Source organism: Phascolarctos cinereus, unplaced genomic scaffold (genome assembly GCF_003287225.1).
Source record: "Phascolarctos cinereus isolate Bilbo 61053 unplaced genomic scaffold, phaCin_HiC Scaffold_726;HRSCAF=1367, whole genome shotgun sequence".
Classification (NCBI taxonomy): Eukaryota; Metazoa; Chordata; class Mammalia; order Diprotodontia; family Phascolarctidae; genus Phascolarctos; species Phascolarctos cinereus.
The window spans coordinates 243,626,230-243,653,871 of NW_027556098.1; the positions used below are offsets into that span (position 1 = coordinate 243,626,230).

A 27,642-nucleotide genomic window follows, 5' to 3' on the forward strand; every position below is an offset into this window, starting at 1 on the left:
TCAATATACTATTGATTTCAGTGAATGGAATGTAATATGCCTAATTTATTCAATTATAATATTGGAAGAATTGGAATAGAAATGAAGAATCTTGATGCCCAAGTCAACATTCTCCCCATTTTAAGCACTTATGTTGTTGGTTTTGTTTTTCCAGAGAAATGGAATTAAAAAGACAAGAGCTGGCAACACAAGCAGCCTGGGAATGTAAAGCTGAGAAATTTTTCATCGAAATTAAAGAGATACATGCCATGGTGAGAGGGGGCAATTGATGGGTACTTTCCCCATTTTTTCCACAAACCTTTCCTCAGGGCCTATTTGTGTGAAATCTCAAGAAAACTGGGGAATGTAGTGAGGAGGATGTAGGAAAGGCATCAAAGCAATATTCCCAAATTGGAGGATGCTGGCAGTTTTGATGGGCATCCCAAAGCTTAAAAACAAATGTTTCTGTGGAGAACCAATGTCTCTCAATTCTTCCTAGAAATTCTGAATTAGGGATGAATTTTATTTTTCAGCCTTATACTGTTAAGAGTGACATGAATTTACTGTTGTTTCCAAAATAAGTATTACTTAAAACAAATCACTCTTCCTAGCTTCAACAATTTGAAACACTAATAAACATCATAAAAATCACACATCCATTATTGGGGGGGTGTTATAAAGTCTATCTCCGATTCATGCCCATACTTTCATCCCGTTTCCCTGTCATACAAAGATATATACAAACATACACACACAAACATGTATACAACACTGCTGCATATATACTTCCTAAATAAGGAAACAGTTTAGCAAAACCTCCCAAGATAACTGCATCTGTAGCCCACAGCCTCTCTACCATCAGGAAGGAACCGTATTTCATTGTCTGTTTCCTAGGATGTTTCAATACAATTAATAGAGAATGGCAACCGCTCATGGTTGTTTTCATTTTTATTCATTTTGTTCATGGCTACTGTGCTCCTTACCTCATATTACATTGGTTCATAAAGGATTACCTAGGTTGCTCTGCGTGTTCTTTGAATTTGTCATTTGGGACACCACTGAATTTTACTCTCCAAAGTTACCAAATGGTGACTTTTGGTGCAAATCTAAAGACTTTATCTCTTCTCTTATTCTTATCTTTATCATGTCTTAAGTGTATCTCTTCTCTATTCCTATCTTTCTTGATCTCTCCACAGTCTTTGACACCTTTGCTCATCCTATTCTCTTGGACAGGCTTTCCTCTCTGTGTGTTTGTGACACTGCTTCCACCTTCTTATTCGTTTTGTTTTTTTTTTTTCAATCCATCTGAGTCTCTTCTGTAGGATCTCTATCCAGGCCATGGCCCTCAACATGGGTATGTCCTCCAAGGCATTGTCCTCTTCCTTCTTAACTTCTCTTTCTATAAGGTCTTGCTTGGTAATCCAGTGAGTTCAGTGAATCAGCAGTCCATGTAAACATTCTCTTGCCAAGCCTTGTCCTTTCTACCTATACAACATTTCTGTTATACATCCCCTTTTTTCCACTCTCTGTGTCATCACATTGGTGTAGGACTTCTTTGATTTGTCCCCAGGTGATTGAAAGAGCCTCTCCTTTCCTCAGTTCTCCCTCAGTTTCAATATAGTCTACCATCACCCACCAAAAAGGTCTTCTGAGAACATCTGTCTGTCCATATTTCTTCCCTTTTCAGTAGTATCCAGAGGCTCCTAAATAACATATAAAATTCTGACTTTGGCTTTTACAGCCCTTCACCAACTGGCCTTTTTCCAACCTTTCTAGTCTTATGATTTGTTCCTATCCAAGTACTCTAAGATGCAGAGACCTGGGTTACTCTCTTGCTGTCCCTCAGACACCAGCCTCCATGTGCCACCTCCACACTTTCTCAGGCTCTGTTCTCTATGTTTGCAAAATTCTCTGTTTTCACCTCTACCTCTTGGCTCTCACATCCCCCAAGACTCAAATTCTGCCTTCTGAAAGAGCCCTTTTGTAGTGACCTTTCCTTATTAAAACCCCCATCTCTATCCCCCCAGTTAGTGTCTGTCTTCTGAGATTATTTTCCATTGATGCTCTAAACATCTGTGACATAAAACTTTTGATGTTTTTGTTTTCCAGTTGTTTTCCAATTCTAATGGAACTCTTTGAGGTCAGGAAATTGTGTTTTCGCCCTTCTTTGTGTCTTCACAGTTCAGCACTTTGACTGACACATGATAAATGTTTAATAAATGCTCATTGACTGGACTTAATATCACATTTTATTCACATCTCACAATTGAGGGGTGTTAAATGCACATTATTTGACACAACCTATGTGATAAGTTTTTTTAAAAACAATGTCTAGGGGCAGCTAGGTGGATAGAGCTCTGGCCTTGGAGTCAGGAGAACCCCGAGTTCAAATCCGATCTCAGACACTTGACGTTTACTATCTGTGTGACCTTAGGTGACACTTAACCCCAATTGCCTCACCAAAAAGCAAAAAAAGAAACAAAACAAAAAACAATGCTTACCTGCAGATAAATCAAAAATAAGTGAATGAAGCTCATGATGGCATCAGTCCAAATCTGTACAAGTCTTGGTGTTGTGTAGATGACAAAAAGCAGCAGCCAGTTATGATGATGGGTAATTCAAAGCAATCAGCTGAATTTGTTAACATTTCTCCATTTCTAAACTGTCTTTAAAGAAAATCATATATGAAGTCACACCATCATCTTGGAAGTCTAAGGGAGCCACCATGGCATCTGGATTCATGTTTTCACCTATGAAGAATGATAGTTTTAAAAACTAAGAAGGTTATGTTTGATTTGTTCTGCAGCTCTCCTCATAAAAGGTCTTATTCTCTCTGGCTTGTATTCTTCAAGTCTGCATTTGATTGATTTCATATAACCTTTGATGTACTTTTTGTAGGATTTTTTTGTGAAACTATTTTCTTGTAGATGATGATTTAATACTGTGTCAACTCCGGTGATTATAGTGGCATCTCTTCCTTCACCGTCAAGACCTTCAGCAGAGGCATTTCCAGTGATGAGTGAATCATCAATGGTACCCTCTGCCCTGCTATCTTCCTCTCCACCTCCTGGCACAGCCAGTTCACGGGATATCCTGATCTTGTAAATGTCTGAGAGCATCTCATCATAGCTTATGAGGTCCTGGTAGATGATGGTGACTGTGGGGTGATAGTGCTGCAGACGGGCAGCCCAAGTGCTGTGCAATGCAGTCCAAGAGGAGCTTGGTGCGGTAAAGGAGGAGAGGTCAAAAAAGCCAAGTCAGCTGCTCTCCAGCCTCTTAGAGAGGGCACCATATCTCACCATTTTTTTCAGCCAGTCTCTGATCAATAGACATGCACTTTGTTTCCCACCAGGAAAATGTGGTTGTGTGTGTGTGGAACTTATCTCTTGTCTTTGAAGTCATTGGACTATATGTGTCCAGGAGTGGGATCAATGATTCAAAAAGCATGGTCATTTGAACACCTTTTCTTATGTAACCCCAATTATTTTCTCCACAACTCTTAGAGTCTCAGACACTTTTGAGCACAAATGTTAAATAAAATATTAGCAAAGAGATTACAAAAATTTATCACCAGGATAATAAACTCTGACCAGGTAGAATTTGTACCAGGAATGCAGGACTGATTCAATATTAGGAAATCTACCAGCATAAACAACCATATCAATAACAAAACCAACAGAAATCATGTGCTTATCTTAATAGATGCAGAAAAAGCTTTTGACAAAATACAACACACATTCCCATTGAAAACACTGGATAGGAATAAATGGAGTTGTCCTTAAAAAGATAAGTAGCATCTGTCTAAAACCATCAGTAAGCATTATATTTAATGGGAATAAGCTGGAAGCTTTCCCAGTAAGATCAGAGGAGAAAAAAGGATGTCCATTATCACCGTTATTCAATATTGTACTCGAAATGTTAGCTTTAGCAATAAGAGAAGAAAAAGAAATTGAAGGAATTAGAATAGGCAATGAGGAAACAAAACTATCATTCTTTACAGCTGATAGGATGGTATACTCGGAGAATCAACTAAAAAACTACTTGAAATAATTAACAACTTTAGCAAAGTTGCAGGCTATAAAAGCAACCCACATAAATCATCAGCATTTCCATATATTACTAAGAAAACCTAGCAGCAAGAGATAAAAAGAGAAATCCCATTTAAAATAACTGTAGACAGAATAAAATATTTGGGAGTCTATCTGCCATGACAACCCCAGAAACTGTATGAACACAATTACAAAACACTTTTCACACAAAGTGAGATCTCAATAATCAGAAAAACATCAGTTGTTCATGGGTATGCCAAGCTAATATAATAAAAATGAGACTTCTATCTAAGTCAGTGCCATACCAATCAGACTACCAAAAATTATTTTATAGGGCTAGAAAAAATTACAAAATTCATCTGGAAGAACAAAAGGTCAAGAACATCAAGGGAATTAATGAAAATGCAAAGTAAATTGTACCACATCTAAAACTATATTATAAAGCATCAATCATCAAAACTATTTGGTACTGGCTAAGAAATAGTGTGGTGGATCACTAGAATAGGTTAGGTAGACAAGACAAAGTAATCAATGATGACAGTAATTTACCTAGTTGACAAAAACTGCTGGAGAAAACTGGAAAATTAGTATGGCAGAAATTAGGCATAGACCAACATCTAAGCATCATATACAAATATAAGATCAAAATTGGTACATGATTTAGATAAAAAGGATGATATCATAAGCAGATTAGGAGAGCAAGGAATAGTTTGCCGGTCAGATCTATGGAAAAGGAAAGATTTCACATGACCAAACAAGAGATAGACAACATTATGAAATGTGAAATGGATAATTTTGATTTCATTAAATGTAAGTTTTTGCACAAAGCCAACGCAACCAAGAACAGAAGGAAAGCAGAAAGCTGGGAAACACAGCCATTTTTTTTACATGCTTTTTACACTTTTTTATAGCTACTGTTTCTGATAAAGACATAATTTATAAAATATATAAAGAATTGAGTCAAATTTATCAGAATAGAAATCATTCCCCAGTTGATAAATGGAGAAAGGATATGAACAGGCAGTTTTCAGATGAATAACTTAAAGCTATCCATAGTCCTATGAAAAAATGCTCTAAATCACTATTAATTAGAGAAATGTAAATTCAAACAACTCTGAGGTACCACCTCACACTTATCAAGTTGGCTAATATGACAAAAAAGGAAAATGATAATATACCAAATGGAGTACATATGCAGAACAGGCAAAAAATGAGGTTATGTTCAAATGACATGTCTGATAATATTCTTTTGTTATTCCAAAACCTTGGGATGCTTGAAAGGTCTGACCAGTTGAGACTATCGGAAGAAATTCTAGATTATCATAGAAGAATACCAGGAATTGAAATACATCAGTATAAGTAACAGAAAAATTCTGGCAATATCTTTGTGAATTCTTATGAGCATAGAAAATAAAACCAGAATAAAGGAGTATACATTAATTTAGGAACCACCCACGAGAAAACATTCATGTTTAGAATTACAAGAGAAATGTCACACAGATGGTGATGAATGGACAAGATGTTAAAGGGGACACACAAGTGATTGACTGACAAGCTGACAATATTATATAGATGTCAATGAATGGAATCCAGTATACCTAATTCACTCAACTGTATCAATGACAGAATTGGGATAGAAGCCAAGACTCTTGATACCCAAGTCAGCATTTTGCCCACTTAAAACACACACAATGTTGATTTTGTTTTTCTAGAGAAAGTGATTTCAAAAAACGAGAACTGGCTAAAACAACAATTTTAGAAGAACAAACGCAAACGTTCCTCAAGGACATTAAAGAGATATGTGCCATGGTGAGAGAGTCTAATTAGTGGATACTTTTCCCAATTAAATTCCACAAGGATTTATTCAGGGCCTGTTTGTGTGCACTCTCCCAAAAATTGTGTGATAGAGTGAGGAAGAGATAGAAAGGAAGTAAAAGCAATGTCCCCAACTTGGGGTTGCTAGCAGTTTGGGTGGGCATCCCAACACATAAAAACCAATGTTTTTGCAAAGAGAAAATGTCAAACCCGTGTCCCTATGAATTCTGAATTAGGGGGAAATTTTTTAAAATTATTGTAATAGTATTCTTTTCAAGTAGCAATAGTAATATATAAATTCACTATTGTTTCCAAAAGAACTATTACTTAAAACAAATCATTCTTCCTGGTTTCAACAATTTGAAACACTAGTAAACTTTGTGAAACTCATCACATCAATTATATTGTGGGAAACGGGTTTATAAAGTTTATCTATATGTTATGTATGTATAAGGTAGTAATTCTGAGATTCATACATACTTTCACCATTGAACAGTTCTCTGTAATACAAACATACATGCATGAATATACACATACATACATACATAAATACTTCATGAACAAACAGTTCAGTAAAACCTGCAAACATAACTGAATCTGAAGGAATATGTATTTTGGATTTGGAGCCTTCTGTTTTCTAGGCTTAGGCTATGATTTTTCAATACAATTAATAAGAGAATGGCAAACTTTCACTGTTGTTCTCAAGTTTATTAATATTAGTTATACCAAATATTTTCCTTAACTTGTTCTATATCAGTTCATAAATGTTTACCTACACTGGTCTGAATTCTTTGAATTTGTTTTTTTCCTACTGCGGTAAAATCATGCAAAGTTAGCAATGATGACTTCTGTTTCAAATCTAAAGACTTTTTCTCAGTTCTTATCTTTCTTGCCCTCTCTGCAAACTTTGACACCATTGATGATAATCTTATTCTCCTGGATAAGCTTTCCTCTCTAAGTTTTTGTGACACCTTCTCTCTACTCACAGGAACACTACTTACCCTGCAGGATTCATACTGCTTTCACCTCTTGCCTGGACTACTGAAATAACACTTTTTAAAATTAAAAAATTTAATAACAGCTTTTGTTTTTTAAGATCTCCACAATTTCTTCTAGTGTCCCTCCTCTCTTTCAGAGACCCCTACACACATTACAAGAAATATTTTAAACAATAAAAGAGGAGAAGAAGAAGAGGAAAACAATGAACCAGACCAGTCAATGCATTGAACAAAGTAGGAAAATAGAGGCAATATTGCTTTGCCAGTCCTGGAGGGCATCTCTTCTCATTTGTCCTCATTGGATCATGCTTCCTCTTTCAGGGGGGAAAATGCTTGTATTGAGCTGAGGAAATTAAAGAAAAATTGCTACAGATACGTGAGTAGGATTTTCTTTCTGTGTCTCTTTTTGGGCACTGACTCCTGTGTGTTTCTTAGAATGTTTACCCTTTATAAAGTTGGTAGCCTGAATGCTTTGGAACTGATGACTCTTTCTGGCTTGGACTAGGTTTTTGAAAGTCAGTTCAAAATCCATATTTCACTTTCACACATTCCACGATAGAAGGAGTATTGAGGAAAAGACTATCACTTCCTTCATAAATCATATTGGCCAAAAAGAAAATTCATCTGAACACAAGTTCAGCTTACAGATTTCCCAAATTTGGTTTTGATTTTTTTTAAACACATTTTATTTCTCTCTTTCTAAAAATGTTTCTTTTCCACAGGAAAACAATGAAGCTCCTACAGTGGACAGCATCATTGAAACGAAAGCCATCACAAAAAAAAAGTATGTTAATTTTGATGTTTCAACTCTGGCATCTACCTGGAAAACCAGGTAAACTCAAGTACAACTAGTGGGGATTTAAGAATGGTAGAATCTCAAGAAAACAATCTTGCAGCATCCTGGTAAAGTCTAAAACATAACTGTATCCCATGTCTGTCCCTGTCATCCTTTTACTTGGAATATACCTAATGGAGACTATTATGCAAACAGGTAAAAAGAGAGGTGATTTTCAAATAATTTTCTCCAATAACCTGGAGATGCCTGAAAAGCCTGACAAGTTAAGACTGTCTGAAGAAATTTTAAATAATCACTATAAAAAGCATAATGGCAGGAATGTTAAATAGATTAGTATAAGGAACAAGAAAATTTTGGAAAAACTGTGAATTAATGTGAGCACATGGAACCAGAATAAAAGAGTCTACAATATTTGAACCGTCACCCACAAGGAAACATATATGCTTTGAAGTAAGAGGAATGTTTTACAGAGAGTGATGGATAGACAAAACGGTAAAGGGGACACACAAGAGAATAACTGATAGGTAGAATTCAATGAATGGAATCGACTATACCTAAATTCATTCAACTAGATCAGTGGAAGAATTGGGAGAGAAGCCAAGAATCTTGATATCCAAATCCACACTCTCTCCACTTAAAACACTTAAAATGTTTATTTTATATTTCAGAGAAACTGAATTGAAAACACAGGAGCTGATCATAACAACAGCCTGTCAAGAGAGAGCACAGAAATTTTACAATGAAGTGAAAAAGATATTGGCCATGGTGAGAGAGAGTTCAGTTCATTAGTACTTTTCCCATTTGAATTCAGTGATTTACTTAGAGCCTATTTGTGTGCAGTGTCCTGAAAAGTATGAGATGTAATGAGGAGGCTATAGGAAAAGCATTAAAGTAATGCCCCCAACTTGGGTGGTACTGGTAGTTGGAACCCCAAAAACTGAAAACAACTATTTCTACAGAGAGGAAATGCCACTCCCTTGTTCCCACAGAATTCTGAAGGTGGCAAAAATTTTATTTTTTTACCATTGTAATTTTATTCTTTTCAAGTGGCAATAGTTTTTTCTAATTAATTTATTTATTTTTAGTTTTCAGCATTCACTTCCATATGCTTTTTTGCTTTTTTTCTGGAAAAAGAAAGTATTTGTTTTATTCTGAACTTAAGAAGTAAAACAAGCATTACCATGACGTAGTACAATTTTTACAAAAAGGTGATTATGCCTGAAACTGAAAATCTGTTATCAAGAACTTGCTGTTCCTTTTAAATATATACATAAAGTTATCATGTAACTTTTTTCTTTTTTTCTTCCCTCCTCCTCCCCCCCGAAGAACTTCTCTCTTTTTATTTTTGAAAAATTTATTTATTTATTTGCGGTTTTCAACATTCACTTCCATAAGCTTTTGAGTTTTAAATTTTCTTCCCCTCTCCTCTCCTCCCTCCCCAAGACCGTATGTAATCTGATGTAGGCTCTACATATACATTCTTATTAAACATATTTTCACACTAGTCATGTTGTAAAGAAGCATTAGAACGAATGTGAGGAACCACAAGAAAGAAGTGAAACAATTTTAAAAAAAAAGAAAAGAAAAAGCAAATAGTATGCTTCGATCTGCATTCAGACTCCATAGTTCTTTCTTAGGATGTGGATAGCATTTTCCATCGTGAGTCTCTTGGAGTTGTTTTAGATCCTTTTATTGCTGAGAAGAGCTAATTCTGTCAGACTCAGTCATCACACAATGTGGCTGTACTGTGTACAATATTCTCCTGGTTCTGCTCATTTCATTCGGCATCAATTCATATAAGTCCTTCCAGGTTTTCCTGAAGTCCATCTCTTCATCATTCTTATAGCACAATCGTATTCCATTACATTCATATACCACAACTTGCTTAGCCATTCCCCAATTGTTGGGTGTCCCCTCAATTGCCACTTCTTGGCTACCACAAAAAAAAAGCTGCTATAAATATTTTTGCACACGTGGGTGCTTTTTCCCATTTTTACAGTCTTTTTGGGATACAGCCCTAGAAGTGGGATTGCTGGGTCAAAGGGTATGCACATTTTTATAGCCTTTTGGGCATAGTTCCAAATTTCTCTCCAGAATGATTGGATCAGTTCACAACTCCACCAACAATGCATTAGTGTTCCAGTTTTCCCACATCTCCAGTATTTATCATGTTCCTATTTTGTCATGTTAGCCAATCTGATAGGTATGATGCAGCACCTAAGAGTTGTTTTGATTTGCATCTCTCCAATCAATAGTGATGAAGAGCATTTTTCATATGATTATAAATAGCTTTAATTTCTTCATCTGAGAACTGCCTGTTCCCATCCTTTGACCGTTTACCAATTGGTGAACCATAGATTGGAACCCCTAAGGGCTATAAAACTGTGCACACCCTTTTACACAGCAATACCACTTCTAGGTCTGTATCCCAAAGAGAGATCATAGAAATGGGAAAGGGACCCACATGTTCAAAAATATTTATGGTAATTCTTTTTGTGGTGGCAAAGAATTGGCAATTGAGGGGATGCCCATGAATTGGGGAATGGCTGAACAAGTTATGGTGTATGAATGTAATGGAATACTATTGTGCTGTAAGAAGTTGTGAGCAGGTGGACTTCAGAAAAACTTGGAAGGACTTGTATGAACTGATGCTAAATGAAGTGAACAGAAGCAGGAGACAGTTATACACAGAAACAGCCACGTTGTGTGATGACTAACTTTGATAGACTGATCTCTTCTTCGAAATGCAAGGCTCCAAGGCAACTCCAAAAGGCTCACGATGGAAAATGCTATCTATATCCAGAGAAAGAATCATGGAGTCTGAATGCAGATTGAAGCATTTTCTTTGCTCTCTCTATTTTTTTTTCTTCTTTCTTGTGGTTTCTCCCATGGTTTCTAATTCTTCTTTACAACATGATTAGCGTGAAAATAAGTTTAATATGAATGTATATGTAGAGTCTATATCAAATTGCGTGTCATCTTCAGGTGGAGAGAGGGGGAGAGATGGGAAGAAAATTTGGAACTCAAAATCTTATGGAAGTGAATGTTGAAAATTAAAAACAAATAATTTTTTTAACAAAGAAAAAAATATATCACAGAAAGGAACTTCTTTCTATTGTACATGATGTTTGAGTATTCCTTTCTTTTGCTAAGTCTAGCAATGCCTCCAGAGCTTACCAAGTTAAACTGTGTATTATGCTATTCTCAACTTTGTGCCTGTTTTGCAGTTTTTCTTGCAGTTTGTCTAGAACAATATCCCTACTTCTTTGTGTTCTAAGGCTCCTTGCACAATGGGCCTCTGAGTTCACTTGCTTCTATCCAGACTATTCTCCTCATCTGTCTTACTTTTTTCTTTTCCTTGTTTAACCAGGACCAAAGAGTTTAGATCAGGACTGCTTTAGGATAGAGTTTGCCATGTTGTAATAGTGGCCCTGAGTGTCCCTATGTTTTTTTCAAATTTTTCCACTGAAAATCTCCAACAATCTTTTGTCTAATCTTACACTTTTTCTCAGCCTTTGGAATTTCTTACTTCTCCACCACTTGTGACCCAGTGGAGTTTTCCTTCCATGTACAGATTCTCTCCTCCCTCTCCTTTCATGATACTGCTTTCTCCTGATACCCCTCCCACCAGTTGTATATTTTTCATTTCTCTATGTTGACTCACCTTCTATCTCCCACTCAATAAAGTAAGACTGAGTGTTCTCTTGCTTTCTCTTCTCTGTAATCTCTCTCTACTACCTCTTTCTTCCTGATCTCATCAGTTTCCTCTGGGTAAATGAGTATCTCTCTACAGAAAACTCCCAAATGTATAACTCCAAGCACAATCTGTTTCTTGAGTACCAGTCCTTGTCTGGTCCTTCCCTGACTCTGGGCCTTGCACAAAACCAGGGGGATCCCTGGTCTGGCCTGAGAATGTGGGGCCCAGTGTTCTTCCCTGCTTGTACAGCATCCCTCTAAGACAGTCAGTGTTACCTGCCTCAAATCTCCTGCATGTGATGGAAGCCAGGTAGATACACCCTTGCTTCTCCTTTCACCTAGGCTCTTTGCACTGATCCCCCTCTGGCAGGGGTGGGGGATGTGGGGGTTCTCACTGTCCTGAGGCCCCTGAAGAGTATTATAAATTATGGAAACCCCAGTGGTTCTACCTACCCCACCCATACCCTTCAGCCTCTTATTTATACTAAAAGCTGCTTGATTTCACTGAAAAAAGATCAATCAACATGCCTCCCGTGCTCAACACATCCACATTTTCTTCCCACAAAACCTGACACTTCCTCTATGGAGGGTACTGCCTTCTGTTCAGTCATTTAGCTCACTGTTCTCAGAATCCTCTTCGACTCTTTAGACTCCCTCACTTAGGCCTATGTATCATGCTATCAGCTTTCAGTTCTTATCACTTCTGCCTCTGTAACATCTCTTGTATTTACTCCTTTCTCTCTACTCATAGGAGAACTACTTTTCCTGGTTGAGGTTCCTATCACCTCTTGCCTGGACTTAGTTATCATTGTATTTTAAGAAATTAAAATTTTTATTGATAACTTTTTAAAAAAAAATTTCTCCTAGTGTTCTGCCCCTTTCTCGGAGATTCTCACACACTTTATTTTAAAACAATAAAAGAGAAGAGGAAGAAAACGAATACAATTGCAAAGGCAGTCAATATATTGAAAAATGTTGTAGACTATAGATAATATTGCACCCCCTTGTATTGAGCAACTTCTGTAAAAGAGTGAGGATTAGGAGTCTCTTCTCACATCTTCTCTTTGGGTCAGGTTTGCTCTTTAAAGTTTGCAACTTTATCTGCATTGTTGTACAGAGAATAATTAAAATTTCCTGCAAATGTGTCATTAGGATTTACCCTCTGTGCTTGTGAATTTGGACTGTTGAGCATTGGCACCTGTGGGTTTCTGAGGATGTTTCCAAAGTTGGTAGCCTGAATGCTTTAGAAATGATATGATAACTTTCTCACTTGGACTACACTTTTTGGAAGTTGGTTCAAAGTCCTTATTGTGCTTTCACATGTTTTGCCTTGGAAGGGGTATTGAGAAAATGATTCTAATCTCCTTCGGACATCTTTTCTGCCTAAAAAATTACCAAAACAAAAAGTTCAAAGTAGTCTCAGTTCAAAATTTTGACTTTGAATTTCTTTAAAAATATTTTTTTTCTCTCTTCCTAACAATGTTTCTTTTCTACAGGAAAAAATTGAAGTGGAAAGTGGAACTGAAGAGGAAAATGGTTTTGATGATTATTCAATTCTATTATCTCTCTGGAGAACCAGGTATACTCATGTAGTACTAGTCAGTTTTCAGAATGGTAGAATCTCTTTAGGAAAAAAAATGCAGTAATATTTTTAGACAGTCATAAAAAATAAGTGTATCCCACCTCTGTCTCTGTCATTCTTTTATTGAGAATATACCAGGTGGAGCGGTAAAAGGAGGTTATGTTCAAATACCATTTCTAGTAGTATTCTTTAGTTACTCCAAAAACCTGGAGGTGCCTGAAATGTCTGGCAAGTGGAGACTGAGAAAATTCTAGATGACCAACAGAGAAGAATAATGCCAGGAACTGAAATCGATCAGTTTAAGGAAAAGGAAGATTATAGAAACATCTGTATAATTTAGTGTGAGCACAAAAAAATAAAACCAGAATACAAGAGCATGCATTAATTTAGCAACCACTCCTAAAGTGATCTATGTGCTTTGAATTTAAAAAGCAATGTTATACAGAGAGGGAGAAATAGACAAAATGGTAAAGAAGACACACAAGGAATTACTGATAAGAAGTTGTCAGTATTATATAGATTTCAATTAAAGCAATCCAATAGGCCTAATTCACTCCATTATCAGTAAAAGTATTGGGGTAAATGCCAATCTCTTGATACCCAAGTTAGAACTCTCCCCACTTAAAACACATACACGGTTTTGTTTTCCAGAGAAGCTGTATATAAGAAACAAAGACTGCAATTCCAAACAGTTTTAGAAGAAAGAAGTCAGACATTCTTCAAAGAAGTCAAAGAGTTATGTGCTATGAGGAGAGAATTCAATTCAAAGGTACTTTTTCTTTGCCAGTAACTCGGTCATGTGGTGAAAACTAGCTCAAACCAAATGGCTGTCATAAGAACATCAAATTAGCAGCTCCTAGACTAGGGAATTCACATTTCCCCACACTCCTTGTTGCTCCTGTCTTTATCTAAACCAGATACTTGATTTAGACCCTACCACCAACAATAGGATAAAGGGAGAACCTCAAAGAATCTGTGAGGATCTGACTTATAAATTGAGTCCTTTGGGTTAAAAAGTTGATATTTACCAGTGAAGATGTAAGCTAAAGTTAAGAGCACTTCTTAAATTGGCATTAACACCATCATTGAACTTCTTTGTTACTATTCAGTTACTTTCAGTTTGGGTTTTCTTGGCAAAAATACTGGAGTGGTTTGGATTGCCTTCTCCAGCTCATTTTGCAGATGAGGAAACTTGGGCAAACCAGGTTAAGTAGCTTGCCCAAAGTCACACAGCTGGTCAATGTGTGAGGCCAGATTGCAACTCACGAGGATGAGTCTTCCTGACACCAGGCCTGCCACTCTATCCACTGTGCCTCCTAGCGACCCCATTTGAATTCTGGGATTCTTCACCTTGGATTCAAGTCCCCCAAAGGGATGAAACAAACATCAGTTTTCTTACCTATGACTGTCTTGTGATGTGAAGATAGTGGATTGTTATGTTCACATATTTAGGCACATATAAGATTCTGGACCCAGGTTTTTTTTAATATATGACATATAATCATCTCATCTTGTTATTTTCACAAAAAAAAATTCCAAAATTTTTAATCTAGCTATTTACCTTAGTTATTTACTCTAGTCCAATACTCTCATCTTACAGATGAGAAATCATCACTTACTGGAGGTAACAGATTGCTAAATGTTTTACCTTTGTGCCAACATTTGCTTGGCTCTTGGCATCCAAGGATGTAAATGGGATTCAACTGACAAAATTCTTTGAACTTATCTGAGCAAAGTGCTAAGGAAAATTTCTCCTTGTGTTTAACTGAATTTGATTGTATGGGGAACTGCAAACTCTGATGTTCCTGCATTACAAGCATATTTTCCTTAGCATTTCTTAATTTCTATTGGGGAAAAAAGTGAAATCATGCTAAAATGCTACTGTATGCACATGGTGGGTTCCTACGGCAGTTAAAAACACTGTACAGTTACCATTTTGATAAGCCTTAACCTGGATGTACTGAATACTATTATCACTTCTACTTCCCATTACCAAGACTGTTGGTGGAAAGCTCAAACAGAAATGGGGATTACTAAATCATACACACAAGGATCGCTATGGGCTTCATATTCACATTTTAAAATGTAGTATCATCCATGTTTCACTGTATTTTGTTTTTTATTGTTAAATATTTACCAATTACATTTTAATCTGGTTTGGGCTGCTATGGGGAGTACTGTGAGTCATGTATGACAACTCTGATCTAGAATGCATACCTAACATTAATATTAGCCATCTCTTAGCAAAATCCAAATGTATAATGAGCTGTTTTAGAAGCAGTAAATTGCTCATCACCAGAAGTTTTTTAAAGTGGAAGTGGAATGAGCACTTGTAGATTCTGTAGAGGTGATTTTCAGTCAGTATGCTTTGGACTAGGCGACCTCTAAAGTTACTTTCAGCTAAAATTCTAGATTATTATCCACACATGAAAAAGAAAATATCTTTGACAATAAGCACTAAGATTGATTTATAATTTTTGTAAGAGAAAAGACCTGAAAAATACTCTAGCTATCACTATTTCTCCTCTGTCAGATAGTAAAAATTATCAAATAGAACATTACAGATAAGAATGCAATCCTAAGTCAGTAAAGTCTGACTCTGTGATGCAATAATTATCTAAAAGCAAAGTAAAACTTAGTCTTACCTATTATGAATGATTTTGCCTGAAAATAAGGTTCATCATTTTTAACAACAAAAAAATCTCTCTCAATTTTCTTGAAGACATTTCTACTTGAGAAATTCATAGCTGAATCTGTCATGAACTTGACATCTATAACACTTTCACTTCCAAGGTTATATTTAATATTCTAACATCCTTACAATGGCCCTTTAACAAAAAACTCTATATGACAGAAAGATTACAACAGATAATTAGACTAGATTACAATGATAAAAACCACAAAAGTGCAAAATGATTCAAATACAGAGCATACATAGACATACTTACACACCCCCTTTAGGCAATTTTGATGACTGAAGCTACTTTGCTATTTTCTGTTGTAATGTTTATACTATTTGGTAATGACAATCATAAAAGCATTTTGTCATCTCTGAATACTTCAAAATATTAGTACTCACAATTCTGAACAAAGCTACAGAGAATAACTAAATGAAGACTTATTTTGATTTCTTTGTGGTGACATTAACAACAAAAGAACCATAGCAGAGGATGATGGTGCACACAGAGCTTTTGAAGGTAAAACCAAAACCACAAAATCTCAAACAAGATACCACCTAGGGGTACAACTCGTAACCAAGCAGCAGACACTGACATCTGCTGGAACAGATCAGATTTAATTTAACTATCCATCATCTATGAGAAGAAACCCTCTAGTGGACAGTATCTTAGGTGCACTTTCTATATATAATACTTGAATCTCTGGGTGTTGTTTATTCTGTAAAGAGGGAATTGAGCAATGAATAATCTGACAGTTTCAGTTGCTGTGAAGTACAGCATGTTAGAACAGTTGCATGTCTTCACCATTAGATTCCACAAAACAGTTGGGAATGGATGAATGAAAAAGCATTTATAAGCACTTACTATTGGCTAGGCACAAGGAATGATACAAATACAAATGGCCTTAAAGTGCTCACATTCAACAGGAGAAGACAATACAATATAGAAGAATGGTGGCCGGGGGTGGGTGGTGGTGGTGGTGGGTGTTTTATGGTCAGGGATGTGACAATGATAGTTGAGTGGAAATTCAATGAAACTGACAGACTTGCCGTTCCAGGAATTGGTACTGTGGTGTAGATTACTGTTTTCACAGTCACACATGGAATGAAGGGAAAGAGGAAGTATTTGCAACTTAAAATAAACTGGCATCAAGATGGATGGGAGCAGCAAAAAGTGCTGGGTCTGAGTTAGGCCTGACTCAGACCAGAGTCACATAAATCTGAAGTAAAAAAGGAAGGATTTGAGCCCAGGGCCTCCACACTTATGGACCTCAGCAACTCATTCAGAACTTAATAGTCTTAAAAGAAATGTCTCAGGGCAGAGGTTTCAAACGTGTGGCTCACAAAACTTCCAAATGTGTCCAGAAACAGATTAATATGCAAATGGGAAAAATTTAACAACATAAATAAAAACACAACAGAACACAGATATTATGAATATGCAGTTTTCTAAGTTAACATGTATCTGCAGGGATCTTTAGATGGGGTTCAGTGGTCCCCATTTCTTTTTGTGTTTGACACCACTGGCCTACAGCGCTGAGATGTGGCTTACAGCTATAGTACTATGCCAGAGACTGGCACCTTCCATCCTCTTATCCTCATTCTTCATCTATAAAATGGGAATGACATACATTGTACTTAGGGTTGGTATGAAGATCAAAAGATACAATGTAAAGCACTGTGCCAACTTTAAAGTTGAGAGCAAAGGGTGTATGGTTACTTCTTTTAAAATACTGATAGCGCCAGCTCTGCACACAAAGAATGCATGTCTTCTTATTTCAAGTCCTTCCACTATACCACAAATAGACTATAATAAATATGAGGCATAACAGTGTAGTGAAAAGAAAGCTGGACTTAAAGAGTTTGGAGACCCAGGATCTTACTCCTCACATATTCTCTCTCTGTAGTCCTGGTCAGGTTGCTTCTTTGAAACTCAATTTTTTCATCTGTAAAACGGGGATAATTATAATACCACCCACTGGACAAGGTAATTGTGAGGATCAAATGAGAACGTATAAAGTGTTTTCTAAACCAAAAAGTGCAATATAAATGTTAGCTACGATCATTATTAATGGACATAACTAAAGGTCATAATTTTAAAAAGTAAAAACATTTTCACAGATTAGTACACAGAAGGGAGAAAGGAAGGGAGAGGAGAAGCAGTATGGCAAAGTGGATAGATAGCAGGCTGGCCTTGAGTCAGGAAGGCCTAGGACCGGGTCCTATATCTGGCACGTTCTAGCTTTGTGTCCATGGGAAAGCTAGTTTAACTTTTCAATACCCCAGGCAAATTTCTAGGCTATAAGTTACAGATGAGTTGCCAATACACATTGGTGGAGAGAGTTTCTACATGATGGAGTTCTTTATGTCAGTGACATTAGAGATCTTTTGCATCCATCCTAGGAGGAAAGAAAAAAAATGTAGGAAACATTAGGTGTACATACCTTTTCCAACAGCATTTCTCTTTCATTTTCAACCTCCTCACTCCATATGGTCATATCATTTTTGGTTTTCTGTGTTACAGTTAGTACTACTAATTTGCCAGAATTCACTTCTAGAAACATTGATTCAAAATCTAGTGAGAGAATAAAATCAACATTCAGTGGAGATATAGACTATAATTTTGTTCTTACCTTCTTCTCATTCAATCCCCAAAATAAGGTACCGTACAGTGCCAAAGCTTTTCAACATCCATCATAAGAATTATTTAACTTAAATGGGTTGTCATTATTATATTTATTTAATAAGCTATTTATGTAACCTTACTCAAATTATTTTTAAAAAGTAAAGTAAGTACTGCAGTATTATCCCATTTCTAACAGATGAAACAAGACCATAGTGGTGTCAGAGATGGCACTTTTGAAATTAGGTCTCTCCTAACTCTGAGTCTAGTACTTTTTCTACTAGACACTGCAGCTTCTCAATAATGATGATGACAACAATTATTACTATTATTATTATTATTATTATTATCATTTCTTCTACAGACGAATAGATTGGAATTTCAAATGTAAAATCTGGGTTTATCCTTATCCTTTATAGACTAGAAAAACTTCCACCAAGGTCCTATTCCAATGTTTCATCAAGACACTGAAGTGACCCTGGCTTTTGAAGGCTATGTTGGTAAAACAAATTTTAGCAGGGCCTACTGAGCTTGAAGAACTTTAGGGACAGGCCCAATGGCAGACTGTCTGAGGGAAAGTTTAACCGAAGTTTGAAGAGGCTTATCACTAAAATGATCAATTTTGTACTGCCATATCAACTCATGCAGGTCTTCCATTATGATGTAAAGTGGTTGCAATGTGCCTCAGTGGAGGGAGTACATATGCCAGTGATATCATAAATTTTTAAAAAGTCTTTAAAGAAGGCTACATAGAAATTCCAGCATTATTATCTTGGTAAAGCTTGATCAGGATGTAAGCAAAGCATTTAGGGAAGAAAGACATTACTGTAGTATCTTTTTTTTTTGTAAAGAAAAGAATACTGTAATTTCTGCAAGGTACTTTGTACATAAGAACGGAAAGTGAAACTCAAAATAAGCCCAATTACTTTAAAAGATGCAAACAATTTCTGAAAAAGAGGAACAAATTTTGGTTTCCTAAGATGAACTTCAAACTCAATTTACGTTCAAATTACTTTTTAATAAGACATTAAATCTCTTTCATAATTCTGTTGACAAACACACATGTACTAGAACTAAGTGAAACCAGAGGTCATTCTACTCTTTCATTTTACTGACAAAATAAAGGCCCAAAAAAGTTTGCTTAAAGTTACATTATCCGGTAAGGCTCGGAGTCAGGACTGGAACCCAAGCCTGACTCCTGCTGGTATTCCAGTACACTAAGCTGAAGTATTTTAGAATCCCATCCAGGGTTCACAAAAACACAATGTGGTAGAATGCAAGTTCTTTGAGGACAGAGGCTGATGATTTTATATCTTAGTGCCTAGCACAATGGATATAGTAGGGGAACTGTTAATTATTAATAACACACTGTTAATTAATGTTTATTATAACACAGCAGCACAGTCAATTTTCTATTCCAAAACAGAGTAGGAAAAAAAGGATAGCATGAAAAGTGACAAAACTAAATTCCTCCTTAAGGAATGTCATTATGGGGTAATATGTTACAAAGTACTTACTATGGCCAAGGTAAGAGCATTCAGATGTCAAAGATGTATTAACTGAGATTCAAACTTACTACCACTAGGGAGCATTCTTCAGTAGTACAAAAATTACCTCTGTTATCTGGTTACCAATGCCACAGAAAATAAAACATACTGTACCTTTTCGAAGCAGCTCTGGACATGTTTGTATTACACATTCTACTTTGGCACTTTCAAAATAAGTTTCTGCTCTATTAATTTCCTACTGTTCAACAGGTGCATCACTTCCCTAAGGAGAACAAAACAATATAAGTAGGTAACATCTGCATTTCAAGTAATGTGTCATCTTACTGAGTTGTCTCTAGTTAGCTTGATGTAGCTAAATCTAAATCTATATCTATGAAATACAGGCTCTAATCACACAGGGGTAGAGGCATGAACAATTAAAGTTATTTTTATAATACATATTCTGTCAAATTAAACTATTTCTTCTAAGAAATAAAGAAAAAGAGTCTCACATATATAAATGTGATAATGATATTTATTTCCAAGATCTGATTTCATAAAGAACAGAACACATAACAGGTTAAGAAATGGGTCAAAACTTCAGAATTATACTGCAGCGACAACTGTGAAATCATCTTGTAACACTTCACTATTTGTCTTTTCTGTAAAACAAGGACGGTATTAACCTACATAGGATTCTTGTGTGAGATGACAGATGATATAAATAATTATCAAGCACTTAACAAAGAGATACATACAATTTAAGGCCCAAAGGTATCATTATGTTCAAAATAATGAATAACTTAATTGGTCAAACAAAAAGTATTATTACCTGTCAACCAAACATTCTCTGTATATTACCACATTCTGATCAAGTGAGAAAAAACACTTTTACTTTCCCACTCTTCTCTTTAATCCTTGACACACCAACATATTGCTTCCAACTTACAACAGTTTTGCCTGTATAGGAAGCTTTCATCTTCCCTTTTTTAAAAAAATTAAAATAATTTTCTACTTTATTAAAACGAAGAATTTCTCACCAGGAGTTTGCTCCCTAATCTGAGTTGTCAAAGGGACTTTAGGTATGATTTGGAGATTCCTTATTGTGAATTTAAAATAAAATTCTATTTAGAATTAATTTTCAGTCTATATATTCAGGAAAATAACTTGGAATTCTGTTAAAAAAAAAGTGACTAAAACCTCCATACCTCCTGACCCAAAGACTCTACGCTAGCTAGTCATATGCTTCAAGGTCAAAGACATAAATGACATATATATGTAATCATATGAAGATGTATGTGTGTAAATTACATCTATACACATGCATATAAAAAATATTCACATCAGCACCTTTTGTGGTAGCAAAGAATTGAAAACAAAGTAAATGCCCATCAGCTGTGGAATGGTTGACCAAAGTGTGGCGCATCAATATAAAAATGGATCATTACTGTGTTGTGAGAAATAATGACTATGAAGAATTTAGAGAAGCACTGGAAGACTTAAATGAACTGATATAGAATGAAGTAAGCAGAATCAAACAAAATTCAATGGAAACAATGTAAATGAAATTGAACAAAAAAAGAAACCGAATGCTATGTAATTATAATGGTGAAATCTGGGCTGAGAAAAAAAGATGAGAAAAGCTACCACTCTCTCACATTCTTGGCAGAGGTGAGGTACTATGAATATATATGATTGTGTATGCCATCAAATTTGGTTATTCATTTTGTTGAACTGCCTTTCCCTTTCTGTTTCTTGCAATAAAGGATGGGTCTTTGAGTAGAGGAGAGGGAAGGGATATACTAAGAAATAAAGGTAATATAAGAAAAAATAACAATACTTTAATGAAATTCTATAATACGTAACCTAAAAAAAAATCAATAAAGGTCTGTTCAGTATAAGGAATAAAGGGAAAATGCACATGATGCAGTACCTTTCTAGAATATTTAGAAATAAATATTAGAACCCTTGCTAAAAATGCTGTACTATGGTATGGCAATAAGTAGTTGGAATATACTGAAAAGATCCTTCATCCCTACAATGTTTTTAATTTTTGCTCTGCAACACACAACAATCAAGAGGATTAAGTTGATACAGTATAATCTCTCTGGACACTCTCTCCAGAGACATCTGAAGGGAAATTATAAAAACTAAAAAGTATTACCTTAATGTCTTTGAGCTTTCATCCTGCAGACAGCTGTATGGGTAAAGTACATTTAAATGGTAGAAGCCTCAAACATTTAAAAAATAATCTGTATTCTCTGTAACAGCTTCTCATATTATGTGACATTCATGTCCCATACTCCCATTACTCCTCTATGGGACTCCACTCAAAGTGCTGGAAATTCTTCCTATAGATCACTGAACATTGTATAGAAACCAATATAATAGTTTTGCTACTTGCCTGGTCCATCTTCTTTTTCAGTTGTATTTGATGATAAACAGGTTTCACAGGTATTACATGGAATATGAATATGCTTACACGCACACACTGTGCCCACAGAAATTGTTTTGCAACCTGAATTAATTACAAGTTGTTGCTCCTATATCCTATAATGACAAAGTCAACCTGGAACTGGAGGTATGTGAACAGTAACAAGCATGCTAAGATATTTAAACACTCTACCTTAACTAGTGTTCCTGAAAAAAACTGAGAAATACATTTTTATACAAACTCTAACTAAAAGTCCAATTTTAAATATCACTTTTGGGCCAGGAATGCTTTTGCAGTAGATATCTCTCTGCCAGCTATAGTGCAATCATGCAGTTTAATCAATTAGCAATCAGCAAGTAGGTATTAAATTCTACTATATGCCAGGCACTGTTTTACATGTTAGGATACAAAGCTAAAAAGTCAAATAGCCTCTCCCCTCATTTAGCTGGCATTCTTATGGGTAAGCCAATTCACACACATATAAAATATATGAAAAATAAATGAGGGAGTTTTGAAAGGGAAGGCAGTAGCAGAACCTATAGTTTGAACAAACTAAGCTCAGACAAAGATAACTGTTTTTAGCACAGAACACCTCCTCCTTGTTAACAATATCTAACAATTTCTAGGGAATATCCAATCTTGAGAGGCAGCATGACAGAACAGCTAGCTAAAGGGCTGGTCTTGCAGTCAGGAAGACTGGGCTTTCTGGATTTGTCTAACACATGCTAGCTTTGTGACCACAAGCAAGTCAATTAACCTGAGTGCCTCAGGCAACTCCCTAGGATAAGTTACAGTTGAATTGCCAATTTGTAATGGTTGAAATAATATCATAAGATTTTTACACTTTTTTACTAGACACCAGTCTTACCTCAAATTCACTTACATACTGTGCCATCACAAATTCAGGCCTTTCACTTGATAAAGGCTCTGCTAGGACATCAGGCAAAGTTCTATGAACTGGACTTTTCTTCTGCAAAGGCGTTCCACTGAGGTGACAGTCAAAACCTATATTCCCAGGGAGCTGAAATCTTTGATCCTGGGGCCCAAATGGTCCCATAGTTTCATCTGGCCACACAGTTCTTGAACCTAAAAAGAAATGGAGATAATTATTTTTTTCTTCAATTTTGGCACAGAAGTTATAGGTTTTGGGCCTATGATTTTTGTAAAGCAAGAAATTCTTTTAAGAAAGTTCTGAGGGGAGGGAAGAAAGAGATTAAGGTCTTAGCAATGTGGATTTTAATGAGAACATACATCATCTACATAAATGCCATTTGTTAAATAAAATTCAAGATTTATTTTAAAAACATGTGCTAAAAATTTCAGTTTGGGTGTTCCGGTTTTTTTTTTCTGGCTGAAAACAGACATGTATTTGAACTGTCATTTTTTGGTTGTAGTTACTTTTAGAGACTCGCCTCTCTACTACAAGTCCATCTCTCTTGTATTTTCTACCTCCAGGATCTGGCTCAACACAGACTCCAAGATTTCCAACCAAGATGAGTGGAAAATAACGATACCACTAACATAAGTCAGAAACCACCTCTGGGGTGAAAATCATGAGGTTGTTTTTTTGGGGGTGGGGATGGGGGGAAACTTAAGGAGAAATCCATATATTACAAATATAGGATATGATTCTTTGGTTTAATTCTCTACGGAAGCAGATTTCCATTTTTTCCCTTTGCTTTTTCACATTTAATTTTTTTAAAATTTGGGTTATAAATACATCTTGGGAAAAAAAGAACACTAAAGAATTGGTAAGCATAATTATTATAGAACTTAAGAATAAAAAAGCGAGTGGTCTCACCAAATAGAAAGATCAGTTATTAATCACATGACAGACACAAACAACATTAATACTGCATGTCTATTTCCTAGCCACATTTGGCTGTCTTCAGACTATTTGCCACTGAGATAAATAGGACTTCGTAGCAATTTTCATCCTAACTAATCTGTTTAGGTTTGGGATGGAAAATCGTTATGATTAAAGTAGTAGTGCAATGTCCACTAAGTTTTGTCCAATATTTCAAAAATATCTCACTTACTTCATCAATATTTAGACTTAAATTAATTTCACCGTATCAGAATTGTTTCGGCATTTACTTTCTTTTCTTTAAACAAAAAAAAAAAAGGACTATGCGTCTCCATCTTGCTGATCAGCCCAGGAGTTTTGACCTGCTTTTTTCTGACCTGGGCTAGTGCTCCCCTCCTTTGGCATCTTGGAGCACCTTAGCACCCACCTGGCCCTTCTCCCCAAAACTCATCACGTTAGTGTGAGACAGTGTAGAAATCTGATCAGTATAGCCCTTCTGCAGCTTAGAACTCCAGAGCTCAAGTGCCTCAGTCTCCCTAGTATGAGGAATTATAAGCCTGTGGCCTCACACCCAACTCCTCACTTCCACTTTTATATGGCCCTAGTTAAGCATGAGTTCTATTTGCTGTGGAGTAGGAAGATGGATGCAAGAAGGATGACCAGAAGGAGGAAGAAGTGGCAAGATGCCCTAGAAGCTTGGTACTGTAGGGAAATTTCTGGCAGGAGAAACTGGGGGGCTAGCCATTCTATTCCATTCTATTTGGCCAAGAACAGGGACGGAGATGGAAATTGACAGTGGTCCAGGAAGCCAGTTTTTTGCTACTGCTGAGCAAATGCCTCCAAGAAGAGCTGGAATGAAACATACCAGTGAACAGAAATAAGGATGGAAGAGGACGGGACTGGTATATAAAACCATAACCTCAATGATTAATCAGTATACAAGACTAATGCTGGTCATCAGACTGGACTGCAGCTTTACATTCCACCTAGCCATCCAATTTCACCATCCATCAACAGCCACTGAGCTGCTCTTCCTCATCTGGACCTGTAGTATCCACTAAGCTTCAGACTGGGATCTCCACACTGGAGATTTCCTGAATCCATGACCTACTCCTTGGAAAAGTTAATTCATTCATTTTTGGCTAGCCAATCCTACTGAATGAGCCTGTCAATTCCTCCCTGACCTGTCCCCAGCACAAAACTCTCCTCCCTGGTTACCTACTCCTGTATGTGTTATTTTCCCTGTTGGAATGTAATTAGGAAAGAATGTCTCTTTTAAAATCTTTGTATCCTCAGCATTTAGTACAATGCCTAGCACATAATAAGCACCTAAAAATGTTTTTTTTTAAAATTCATTCCAAGGGGCAGCTAGGTGGCGCAGTGGATAGAACACACTGGCCTTGGAATCAGGAGGACCTGAGTTCAAATCCAGCCTCAGACACATAACAGTTACTAGCTGTGTGACCCTGGGCAAGTCACTTAACCCCAACTGCCTCACTGAAAAGCAAAAAAAAAATCATTCCTTCTGCTTTTAAAAAAATTGGCATCATTTCATAAAAGTTCCTAGACGTTCCTATTATGTTGGCCTTAATTGAACTAGATGATTCCATTGCATTAATGTACAAAATTCTTCAATCCTTACTTATTTCTATTAGACATTTAAGTATTTGTAGTTTTTTGTAATTACAACTAATTCTGCTATGAAAAAATTTTATTAAGTTTAATTTATGACACTTAAAAATATAGTGTATATCACGAACAATTGGCATTATTGGGGCAAATGGTACTACAATTTTTTGTGATTTTACTGGGTACTGCTAGATTATTCTCCAAAAAATTTGGTACTCTAATTTCACCAGAAATTAATTTACAGTTTCCCATAATCTCACCACTACTGAGTTTTTTGCTTTTAATTATATAATGCCAAGCTGATGGGTGTGATGTGGCACCCCAGAGTCATTTTAATTCACATCTCTTTGATAACTAGTACAGTTGAGCATATTTCAAGTTTTTTCATATTTTCAAGCTTTCATAATTCAAAATTCTCAACAACCTAGGCTTTTTCTTTTGAAAATTGCCTCTTTTGACCATCTTACCTATTGGACACTGGACATTAACTGTGTAAGGTTTTTTTTTTAACAGCTCCTTATGATTTTGATGTCAAGTTTTTAAATCAATCTTATCTGCCATAAATATTTTTCCAATCTTATTTTTTTCTGTATTGTTTCTGATTTGAATGTAGTCAAGCATATCTTTTGTCCCTAACAATTTCTATTTGTTGAACAGAAAAAAGTTATCTTCCATAAACTGAGACAAATGCATTTTTCCCTTTTTTCCATCCTTACATAGTTTTAGAAAAATAAAATTAAGCTTATCCACCTGTTGAAATTCAGAGAAGTATACAGCATTATATATTTGTAGGTCTAAATTTTGCTGGCATGTTGCCAATTTTCCCAAGAATATTAGATATTGAATCCTTTCCTCCAGGTTTTTACTTTACATATATTTATTATATAATGGTCTTTTGGGTTGGTTTTTTTCAAAAGAAGACCTAAATTATGTAATATTATTGGAACAGATTAATAAAGTTAAAATGAACTCTCCCCCAATAATTTATGTAATTCCAATCAAAATACCTAAGAGATTCTTTGTTATACCTAAATAAAATGAAAATAGCGTCAATTGTTATTCTTTGTACCCCAAAGTACCCTGTACCCAAAAACATTGCTAACCAATTTATAACATATTCTGAATCCTGAAGTGTAGGCTTTATCAGCTTAAAAACTTTATCAACTTTTTTCATCTTATCTCTGATATTCTTGTGCACTTGATTTTTTCCATATAAATTTCACTAAGATTGTATTTAGTTCTATAAATGAATCTCCTGGTATTTTCATTATAATTGCATAAACTAGATATACATTTGTAGAGTATTACCATTTTTACTTTATTAATCTGGCCCATTCATAAACACTGAATTTCCCCTTCAATTTACAGCTATCTATAAGCTGATACTGTACATGTTCAGGTAGGTCAATTCCCAAATATTTGATGTCTTTATTAAAAATGAATTTTTAATAGTTTTCTTGATCTTTGTTCTTGATAAGTAAAAATGCAAATGAGATCAGTTGAAGTTAAGGTGACAGTAGGATTTTAAGGTGGTACTCTAGTTATTAGAAAACGGATAAATGAAGCTGGAAAGAAGGGCTGAGGTTGAAGAGAAAGAATAGAGAATTATCTGGATTGACAACTAAAGCACAGGCTTAGGAATGAACGGAGGGCCAAGGGTTGAGCCTTCGGAAACACTTATTTAATAAGTTAAGGGATGTAAAAAGGAAATAGGAAAGCAGCAAGAAAATCAGAATAGCATAGTGAAACAGAAGATAAAAGAAAAAGTAAGTTTCAAGAACAAATGCATTTACATTTTGATATATAGGATGAAGGTGATGACTGAAGAAACTAGTGTTAGTAGATGAAAACCATATTAAAGGGCCTTAAGGAAAGATAAGCAGTGAGAAAACGGAGGCAGCAGACACAGATTATACACTGACAATGAAGGTATAAAAATTATAGAAATTTGAGGAGGTAGCAATATCACAGTCACATTTTGTCTGGATAAGTTAATACGTGAATATTTGAAGATAGGGAAGAAAAGGAAATGGAATAAGCTTTTATACAGGACCTATAATGTTCCAGGGA

General features: G+C 35.8%; 1 protein-coding gene and 1 pseudogene across 6 annotated transcripts in view; one reads left to right on the top strand and one right to left on the bottom strand.

Moving 5' to 3' along the window:
* On the top strand, window positions 1-25,151 carry LOC144454557 (uncharacterized). 5 transcript variants are annotated; one of them, XR_013483057.1, is made up of 8 exons: window positions 3,091-5,837; window positions 6,979-7,075; window positions 7,163-7,217; window positions 7,564-7,625; window positions 8,306-8,402; window positions 12,830-12,912; window positions 13,567-13,684; window positions 23,592-25,151. XR_013483057.1 is itself a non-coding variant. In XM_078147050.1 (6 exons), the coding sequence occupies exons 1-6, from the start codon at window positions 5,835-5,837 to the stop codon at window positions 23,631-23,633; spliced, it is 453 nt and encodes a 150-aa protein (XP_078003176.1). In that variant the 5' UTR covers window positions 3,078-5,834; the 3' UTR covers window positions 23,634-25,151. The 5 variants fall into 5 exon arrangements, 2 of the variants coding, with proteins under 2 accessions (XP_078003176.1, XP_078003177.1); XR_013483056.1 differs by lacking the exon at window positions 3,091-5,837 and adding an exon at window positions 1-251 and having other exon boundaries at window positions 6,979-7,217; XR_013483055.1 differs by having other exon boundaries at window positions 3,093-5,837; window positions 6,979-7,217.
* The window catches only part of LOC110196892 (methylmalonic aciduria and homocystinuria type D homolog, mitochondrial-like), a 38,086-nt pseudogene that overhangs the window by 2,586 nt on the left and 7,858 nt on the right, over window positions 1-27,642 (bottom strand). Inside the window, exons 4-7 of the transcript XR_013483053.1 lie at window positions 23,005-23,222; window positions 19,877-19,985; window positions 18,037-18,167; window positions 2,481-2,729 (exon numbers count right to left, since the gene is read on the bottom strand). The product of XR_013483053.1 is annotated as a methylmalonic aciduria and homocystinuria type D homolog, mitochondrial-like (transcript). The remainder of the gene's footprint in view (window positions 1-2,480; window positions 2,730-18,036; window positions 18,168-19,876; window positions 19,986-23,004; window positions 23,223-27,642) is intronic.